Source organism: Durio zibethinus, chromosome 8 (assembly GCF_047325235.1).
Source record: "Durio zibethinus cultivar Kanyao isolate XHJ-2024 chromosome 8, ASM4732523v1, whole genome shotgun sequence".
NCBI classification, from domain to species: domain Eukaryota; kingdom Viridiplantae; phylum Streptophyta; class Magnoliopsida; order Malvales; family Malvaceae; genus Durio; species Durio zibethinus.
This window is the reverse complement of record NC_143169.1, coordinates 1,431,645-1,441,159: the sequence shown is the minus strand read 5'-3', so window position 1 is coordinate 1,441,159 and position 9,515 is coordinate 1,431,645. Positions and strand designations below refer to the sequence as shown.

General features: G+C 34.0%; 1 protein-coding gene across 2 annotated transcripts; it reads right to left on the bottom strand.

Annotated features, from left to right (window-relative positions):
- Positions 1-935: 935 nt before the first annotated feature.
- Positions 936-9,099, bottom strand: LOC111278892 (V-type proton ATPase catalytic subunit A-like). 2 transcript variants are annotated; one of them, XM_022865627.2, is made up of 21 exons: positions 8,963-9,099; positions 8,676-8,766; positions 7,389-7,515; positions 7,148-7,203; positions 6,979-7,035; positions 6,699-6,810; positions 6,582-6,619; positions 5,837-5,938; positions 5,683-5,739; positions 5,308-5,379; positions 5,128-5,229; positions 4,981-5,043; positions 4,764-4,896; positions 4,434-4,540; positions 3,288-3,482; positions 2,951-3,037; positions 2,709-2,813; positions 2,319-2,416; positions 2,118-2,196; positions 1,471-1,559; positions 936-1,346 (listed from the first exon to the last, which is right to left on the bottom strand). In XM_022865627.2, exons 2-21 carry the CDS (start codon positions 8,751-8,753, stop codon positions 1,232-1,234), a joined length of 1,872 nt encoding a protein of 623 aa, XP_022721362.1. In that variant the 5' UTR covers positions 8,754-8,766; positions 8,963-9,099; the 3' UTR covers positions 936-1,231. The 2 variants fall into 2 exon arrangements, with proteins under 2 accessions (XP_022721362.1, XP_022721363.1); XM_022865628.2 differs by having other exon boundaries at positions 8,676-8,762; positions 8,963-9,033.
- Between the last annotated feature and the right edge of the window lie 416 nt (positions 9,100-9,515).

The window sequence follows — 9,515 nt, the reverse complement described above, 5'->3', positions numbered from 1 at the left end:
TAATTTTTAGATGTTATAGAAAATATAATAAATATTTCAATATGATTGATTTCAAGGTTTTATTTTTTTAAAATTAATAAATTTTGGATTTAAATTATTTTAGATTTTGATAATTTCAAGTTTTATTTTTCTTGGAGTTAAAGAGCTTTTTTTTTTTTTTTTTAATCAAATTGAATTTGGTTGGGTTTGGATTCATTTTTTCTAATCTAGTGAAAATAGATAAATGGAGTAAAAATTGTTAAAAGTATGACAATCATAAAATTATATTGGTTAATAATTAATAGCAACTTTAAACCACTGCTGTAAATAAAATGAAACTTTTAAACTTTATTCCAAATTTAAACTATTATTATGATTAATATTAAAGCACACAACAATAATGAAAATTGTAAACTATAACAAAACTTTCTTGTTATGGAAAAGATTTCACAGCAGTAACAATTAAGTAGATCAAATTTAGAATTAATTTGGATTTTAGGTCGTCAAATTGGGGTCATTAACTTTACACGTGACTCCTCACTTTGATTCCAGCCAGAATTCAATCAAATCGATTCACGATATTGAGCTGAATTTTTGTTAAAAGAAAAAAAAAGTTAGTAGTATAATATCTCAATCTTCAAATCAAAATCTTATGTCCTTTTACTACTTTTTTACCAAGAATATAAAAGCCTCTAATTTATAAAGATAATGAAGAAAACCTAATGCCTTGAGAACCGGAAAAAGAACACTTGGAATGTAAAATAGCAAAATCTAAAGTCCGCTTTAAGACAGAATGTTAAGCTAAAATGGAAAGGAGCCCATGATAATTTGATACTGAATACACGGCTTATTATATTAGTATCCTTTTTCCCAATTAAAGCGAAAGGAAAATACACAGCTTATTATATTAGCATCCTTTTTTCCCAACCAAAATGAAAGGAAAATACACCTTATAATTGCAAAAATACATTAATAAAAAAAATGGTTTCCGACTCTGCTTTGACAAAAAGGGAAGGGCACCACAATAATACATAACGAATTCATAGCTATGGCACTCTAGAATTCAGGCCAACCAAAATGCTATATTGCAGGCACAACATGCATCTACCAAGATAGAATTTTCCTACACTCAAACAGAGAGAGAGAGAGAGAGAGAGAGAGAGAGAGAGAGAGAGAGAGAGAGAGAGAGAGAGAGAGAGAGCCCCAACAATACAAACCTGGACGAGGACCAGGAAAAACTTGAAACTTCCATTCATCTAGTCTCATCCTCCAATGCTCGGAAACCAGCTGTCAGGTCCTCATTAAGCTTTTTGAATTTGGCCACCAGAGCTTCTTCTCCTTCCGCTGGGTCTTCAAATTTTTGTGATCTGCAATATCAAGAAATTGACAAATAAAGCACAGCATTTTTTTTTGCCCAAAAGCACAAGCATCCTAAAAGAGTATTTTTTTATTCCTTAGTGAATTTTTTTCCAGCAGAAAGCTCTAACTTACACTAATCGATAAAAGAGATCTCCCAGACGATGCTTGATTAGACTGTATGTTATCTTCTGACCATCCATACCAGCTGCTTTCTCCACCGCCTGCACACAGAAGTGCAGTACTCATTAGACCCACACCCTCAATTGGTAAACATAAAAAATAAGCAGAAACAAAGTACAGCATACATCAAAAACTAAAATAGAGTACAGAGTACAGTGCTGAAGTTGTGTAGATGCCAAACTGGATGAAATATACAAAGCTAGAAGCAAGATGGCACATGCTCGACATTTTATTGGTCAAAGAAAACATTTGCTCTCATTTTCTAGAATCCCAGGACAATAAAAAGGCAAAAAGCTGGTGGCAAGGTCTATATATATAGATCTCTTTTTCTAGAACCTACTATAATACTTTTCTTCTCAGCATAAAATGAAGCATTAAGCCAATGCCTGAATCTTTAGCCCCATAGGTATTTAGAATTTAAATACTAATTTCCACCCATAAGTTCATATTAAGCAAAACGGAATAGTAATAACCCACCTAAAATAGTTGCCATTTTCTTTCCCCTACTTTTCCAAATAACTAGGACTGGTCATAATGGAAATTATTATTGGAAAACATGGTAGCATTGAGCAGCTGTTGAGAAAGCGTGGAAGCATTACCTGGTTGGCCAAAGTATTGAAATGAATAATGTTGCGCATCATCCAAACAGACTTGTAGAATGGGCAGAACTTGTCATATCTGTCACAACAAACCCAAAAACATGCACATTGAAGGATTACCACATGAAGAAAAAGACATTGAAACAATGATAGCTACTAAGAAAAATTTTCTTGTATCAAATAGTAAGAGCTGCAGCTTACGGAGTAAATGCATTCTGAGCAAGATAATCTTCCCTTAAAAGTTTAGCAGTTTCTAGTGTGATCTTATCTGTTTCAGCTAGAGCATCCTTTCCTACAAGCTGTAACAATACAAATTCCAGTGAGAAATGAAGGAGACAGGTTAAAAGATGGTGCCAAAATTTGCGGTAGTAGGCCATGTAAACTAACAACATTACAAAGGAAACATGTAAGCAAAAGCAAAGGAAGGGACAAGAGGGAGAAAGCAACATTATGCTGTGTCTAATGATTTAGTGCTTGTTCAATAATGACCTATAAAATTCACAGCTCATGTTTCTCCCTCTTATGTCTTTAAATAGTAAAATAGCTAGATTCTAATTCATCGAAAACCCAAAGCAAGATAAGGAAACATACCTGGACAATTTCATTAAGATCATCTTCCCTCTGAAGCACCTCTCGGGCCTTTGTCCTAATGGTAATAAAATCTGGATCAAATTTCTCATAGAAAGACTCCAATGCCTAGGAACAAAAGAGAAACAACCAATTAATATGGAAGACTTGTATCCCTTGGGAAAAGGCCAGCTCGGGGAAAAGAATAAGTGAAAATTGTATTTTGGGATAATAAGAAACTAAGAGGGATCAGATTACAAACATACCCCCGAGTACTTTGAGTATGAAATAAGCCAGTTGACAGAAGGGAAATGCTTCCTCTGAGCCAGTTTCTTGTCAAGACCCCAGAAAACCTAAAATTCAAACCAAAAAGGAACATTGAGATGCTAAGTTTTTTTTTTTTTTTCCTGTAGTTAAGAATAACAGTCATACACAGCTAAAAGGGAGCAGCAATAACACAGCTGGCACCTTTACAAGGAAAAAAATAATACTGAACTGGTTCTGTTATCATTTTTGGTTCTTTTCCTTCCTCTCCCCTCCCCTTCCCCGGTGCATTGGGGAAAGGTTGGGAACCTAGAGAATGTATAAAAGCTTGATTTATACCTGGACAATACTGAGGGTTGCAGATGTCACAGGGTCAGAGAAATCTCCTCCGGGAGGAGAAACAGCACCAACAATTGTGACACTACCTGTACGTTCTGGCCCTCCAAGGCATTTAACTTTACCAGCACGTTCATAGAAAGAAGCTAATCTTGCTGCCAGATAAGCAGGATATCCACTATCAGCGGGCATTTCTGCCTGCAAGAGAAATAAAAATAGATGCAGATATGAGCTTAACAGAAAAGAAGCTGTGAAGCCAATAAAGTGAATACCGGAAGCATAGCAGACATACAAACAACACATGATATTTTCATTAACCTAGTGATATTAGAACATAAAAAGCATTTATGTACTAAAATAAGTGAATAATAATAATTGAATTAACTGCTAAATTATAAAAATAATGGCACCAAGGTACTAAAGTTTATGAAAGTTTGCGCTATTTCAAGAGTTTCAAGTAGGTAAATTTACCAAAAAGAAAAGCAATCAGATATAGATAATCATTAACCATCAGCTAAGAAATGTCAAAAGGAAAACCACAAGGATGTCCATAATGCAAAAGAATCAGCAGAAACGTTGTGGTTTCTATTATCTGCAGACATGGTTTGAGAACAATGACGAAATGAGCGTAGAATGAACTACTGTTGACTTACAAGGATGCTTACACAACTCAAACCAGAACCAATCAAGTTTTAATGTTGGTCTTTTAGTGACCAACCCCCAATTCTTTTTCTTTTTGGTCTAATACCTAGAAAAAACATAGGCTAACAGAAGGCAAAACTCCCCAGAAGACTCTTTTTCATAAATTTATACACAACATAACAGGCTCAGCAAAATAGAAGCCAAGGAAAAATTATCACCAAAAAATTCAAAGCTACTTTTTCCTCAAACCTTATTTGAGAGTATTTATAAGCTGGAGGACCAAGATAGAACAACTGGAAAGATAGCAGTTCTATCCAAATCACACTGAAAGATAATTAATTTACTATTAAACCACGTGATGTGACCAGATTGGGAAAAAAAAGAGACTAAATTGGAAGCATTCTCAATGGACCTGGTCAAAATGCCTGAACTACAAGCATTAGAAAAATGAGAAGTCAAGGAGAAGACAGGTTGTTTCATCAATAAAGTTTTGGCAAAGTGTTTTACCAGTCGTCCAGAAATTTCACGCAATGCTTCTGCCCAACGAGATGTTGAATCTGCCATCATACTAACATTGTAGCCCATATCTCTGAAGTATTCAGCTATAGTAATTCCTGCAAATCCAAGAAAGAAAAAACCAGAGTGTTACTGGCAGCCCATATCTTTTTCAGAATACAAAAGAAGCAACAAAAATAACAAGATTCCCCAAATTTGTTATCATAATTAGGGGAATAGAATTTAGCCAAAAACAACAATTGAATACTCTCAGTCCCAAAGGTTACTACTCTTCACGCAATTTTAATATGCAATTACTACCTTAGCAGTTCATAGTTTTACCTGTATAAATGGAGGCTTCACGGGCAGCCACAGGCATGTTAGAAGTGTTAGCCACAAGTGTTGTGCGCTTCATGACAGATTCTTCACGACCATCAGGCAAAGTCATTGTCAATTGAGGGAAATCCATAAGAACCTGAAATAAATAAATAAATATAGAATCAGGATGCTAAAATCTCCTGGAGGGATTAACATTCCAAAATAAAGGATGAAAAAGCACCTCAGCCATTTCGTTTCCTCGCTCCCCGCAACCAACATAGACAACAGCATCAGAATTAGAGTACTGCACATGATCAGAAAAATAAACACAATGAAAATCTATCATTGGAAGAAATTAAAGCTCAATAGAAATATGTAAAAACTTTACCTTGGAAAGAGCTTGACTAATCACAGTTTTACCACAGCCAAATGCACCAGGAATAGCACAAGTTCCACCAAGAACCGAGGGGAATAAAGCATCAAGAACACGCTGATCGTAAACAAAGTCATCAGTAAATTACATCCTTTGAAAGAAGAGTCCATGAAAACAACCCACAATAAGACCTACCTGCCCAGTAAGCAGAGGGGTATCTGCAGCAAGCTTTGTTGCAACAGGTCTTGGTGTACGTACAGGCCACGTCTGCAAACAGGTGTAACAACATTTCAAATAAAAATTTGCAATTGTTAAAAACAAGTGAATAGCAGTTAATTAGTACAGTTGGAAAAATATTGGCCCAGCTTAAGTGACCTGCCCAAAATGTCAACAGTCCAAAGCTGAATAACACAACTCAACCTGGCCAAGTACCAACTTTTGGCACAAGGGAAGATCAAACGCCACATGCAACCCAAAAATTTGACTCAGAATTGAACCCTTATCCAACCCACCTATTGTTACCTAAAATCAGGGAAAATGTAAGGACATGAAAAAAAAAAAAATGAAAACCTGAAGCATGGTGAATTGCTTTTTGACACCTTGAAACTCAAGCTCCAGCACAGTATCCTGTCATGATGTAATAGCGTCAATTATAGCAAAAATAAAGTTTTGTACCACATTAAAGCATATAGAATGGCATGACAGAAAAGTTAAACAACCAAACCTTCAATGAATATTGACCATGGGGGGCTATGTAAGTGATTTTTCCCATTGCATCAGGAGGAAGGGCAACATGATGTTGCATCAAACTGTTTTCAAAGACGGTCTGTATTTGAATTTCAAAGTATCAATTGAAAGACCTTCGAAGAGTTAAAAGTTGAAAGCAACAAAATTATGTGATCAAGTTTCATCCTGTTTCTCTAAAGGAGCCTGCGTATGCATTTTCACCTCAAAAGATGAAATGCACTAAATCATATATCTTTTCTAGTTATTTCTAATTATTCAGGTTTTAGGCTCCCTAGCCCTCTAAAAAACCTATAAAACAGTGGCCTCCTTTTAATTTGTCTCTATCAAATTTATTGAAGGACAATTTGGCTAAATGCTGACTTATGTAAACCAAAATCAAAGCAAAATGCAATTACCCACTCTATCACCCACCTTCTCCCTCCCACTCCCCATTCATTTTCTTTTGAACCTAAAACCAAAAACCTGCTTATGTTCTTTGAGTTAAAAATCCATAGCTGATTGAAATATTCTCCTCTTATCTCTAACTATAATCATAATATTTTGCAAATTCAAAAAACCATTACCAGTCTCTAAAACTGGGATTAATGCCTTATTCAAGTGAGCACCATTTGCATCTCACACCTAAGGTTATTCAGGAGCCTAGTACCCTGACAGCGCCTTCTGCTTCTGTGTACTTAAGGAACTACTACTGTAAAACAAAACAACAAGGCCATTAAACTTACAGCATATAGGTCTCCACCGGTTAGAAGGTCCCCCTCACCTGCAGGAAATAAGCATTGCATTGAACACCAACCTCAGAAGCCAATACCCATTTAAGTTGCATCTTAATAACTGGATACCTATTTTCTTAGGCTGAAAATCCCAAAGAATATCTTTGTCAAGAGCTGGGACAGAGACTCCACGAGGGATATACACATCACGTGATCTTTTAGCAATAGTTTTCAAGGGCCTCTATATTGATATAACATTGAAACATGAAGAGCAGATATCAATTAACACTGAGTACATAATAATACTATTAACAGCATAGCTGATAACTGGTAAGTTGGTTGAAAAATAAACCACGGAAAGAGCTATAAGAATAGAGGAATATAAATTGAATGTAAAGTATGGTTAAACCTGAATGCCATCAAATATATTTCCCAATATTCCTGGTCCCAACTCAACTGACAGAGGCTGCAATATCAACATATGATTATAAGCTCAAAAACACAATAAACTAACTGTCAAGAAATTTAAGTGTAAGTTTTAGTGCAGTTCTAAAATAAAAGAAAAAACAATTATAGACCTTGTGTGTCCTCAGAACTGGATCATTCACCGTCAAGCCAGCCGTTTCTTCGTAAACTGATATAAGAACACAGTGAAAGTTACTTATCAATTTTGAAACTCATTTCTGCTAAGGATCCTCACCATAGCCACAGGTAATTCTTACTTCCTTTTTCACATACTTTCTCTCCAAAAACAACAAAGAACATAAACAAAAGGGAAATTTTAACCCAAAAAACTAATTGTTAGCATTACTGGAACACCTTGGATTGTAGCAGAGTCTCCTTCCAACCGAATAATTTCACCAATCAGATTATCATGTCCAACACGGACTAATTCATACATGGCAGCACCAGCCATTCCATCTGCAACGACGACTGGTCCTGACACCTGCAATGTGATAGTTGAAGTGGAGAAACAAGTTAAAAAAAAAAAAAAAAACGTAAGATGGAATGCATTAACCTAGCTAATTCAGTAGGTTGGTAGTCAATCAGAAAAAGCAATTCAAGTTGACCGAATAGAAATATGAACATTACAATCATGCATCATAATCTTTTTTCCTTTTTCGGCTCAGGAAAAAAGAAAGATGAATATCTAGAAATTTCTTCAAATACACAATTACTTATACATCCATACAAAAAATAAAAAAGAAAAAAGAAGCCACTTTCTCGTTTTGTATCATCATGGAATTCATAATAACAAGTTTCTTCAATCAAACTTTGAGTGATAAATTGTGACAAATAGATTCTGAGCCAGGGTTAGCATCTAATTCAAGTAATCAATATAGCTCACATTGAGCAATGAAAGCAATTCAACTGAAACAAATCACAACAAATTCTACCAGTGGTTTAACAGAATCAACAATAGTTTGACAAAATAAACAGTATTTGGGTAAAAAAAAAAAAGAGAAGCAGACAATTTTCAGTATTGCCGAGTCTCTAACCAAAAAACAAAAAACTTTCACAGGTAACCAAAATGAAAATGAATGAATAGTGATAAAAATAAGTATTTTAAGTAATAACAGATTACAAAGCAGTGAAAGCATGAGATAAAGACAAAAACGTAAAGGAAAAAAAAAAGGCAAAGCAAACCCCAACATAAATTATTAGGCTAAATAGCAATTTGAATAATAATAAAAAAAACATCATTAAAGTATCGGAACACTCGTTTAAAACAAATTCCAGATCAATCCAAAATTCAATGACCATGTATTAAAAAAAGAAATAAAATCCTCTGAAAAATATAAAAAAAACTTTACCATAATTAGTATTAACAAAAGAAAACACAGATCCGGAATCAAAAAATTAAAAAAAAAAATATCATTCAGTTCACTCTAACCTCTACTTCAAAAAAAAAAAAAAAAATAGATCAAGAAATCATAAAACGCATAAAAACGTCTAAATCAAAGTAAACACAATAAGTTGAACTCCAGAAATAAAGATCATCAAATAAAAATCCTTGAAATATTTCAAGTTAAGCTAAATCCAACTTTAAAGGCAAATCAAATTGAGATTGGAAAGGAAAGAAATGATATAATGAGGGGAATTCACCTTACGAACATAACCGTATTCGCTCTCTTTCTCTGAATCCTCAAATGTCGTCAATCTGGCTCCGTAGTCTGCCGGCATTTTTTCCTTCTTTCTTAAATGAAATAATACAAAAATGAAACAAATCTAATCAAATTTTGATTGAGTGAAGAAGTTTAACTAGGGAATATCAAGATCTAATCAAAAGATTAAAATCGAATCGATTTTAGTAGAAAAAATAAATAAAGTATCGATCAAAACCCTAGGGTTTCAATCGAGAAAAAATACAGTGATGCAAAGAAACTACTCACAGAGAGAGATGGCAAAACACAGAGAGAGAGGAAGTGAGATTTTTGATGATGAATATCAAAATAAAATTTTTTTATTTTTTTATTATTTATTTTCATCAGCGTTGTGGACCTTGTGGCATCGCTGTCGGAGTGTGAATAATCAGATGCTTACATTTCTATTTTAATAAATGGTGTACCCTGTTTGGATTGGACCACATCTCGTGGCACCCACATGATTAGTATGTTGAGCAACGTGGTTTGATCATATTGGACTAAAATTGTTCGGTCAGGTTTAAGTAGACCAGTAATTCAATTTATCTATTGTTCTTTACTTTTTTAAAGTAAAACATAAAAAGCACAATTGATTACGAAAGTTTTTTTTTTTTGAAAATTTGAATTGTTCTATTTTCTTTTAGGGTATAGAATAATGTTCTTTTATGCCACAATGACATAATTATGTTTGAATGCCTGTTAGTACATGATATTATTTTTTATTATTTTAAAATTAGATTTCCGTTTCCTTATGAAATTATTTTTTAAATTATATTTTAAATATGAGAAAAGTAAAATTTTT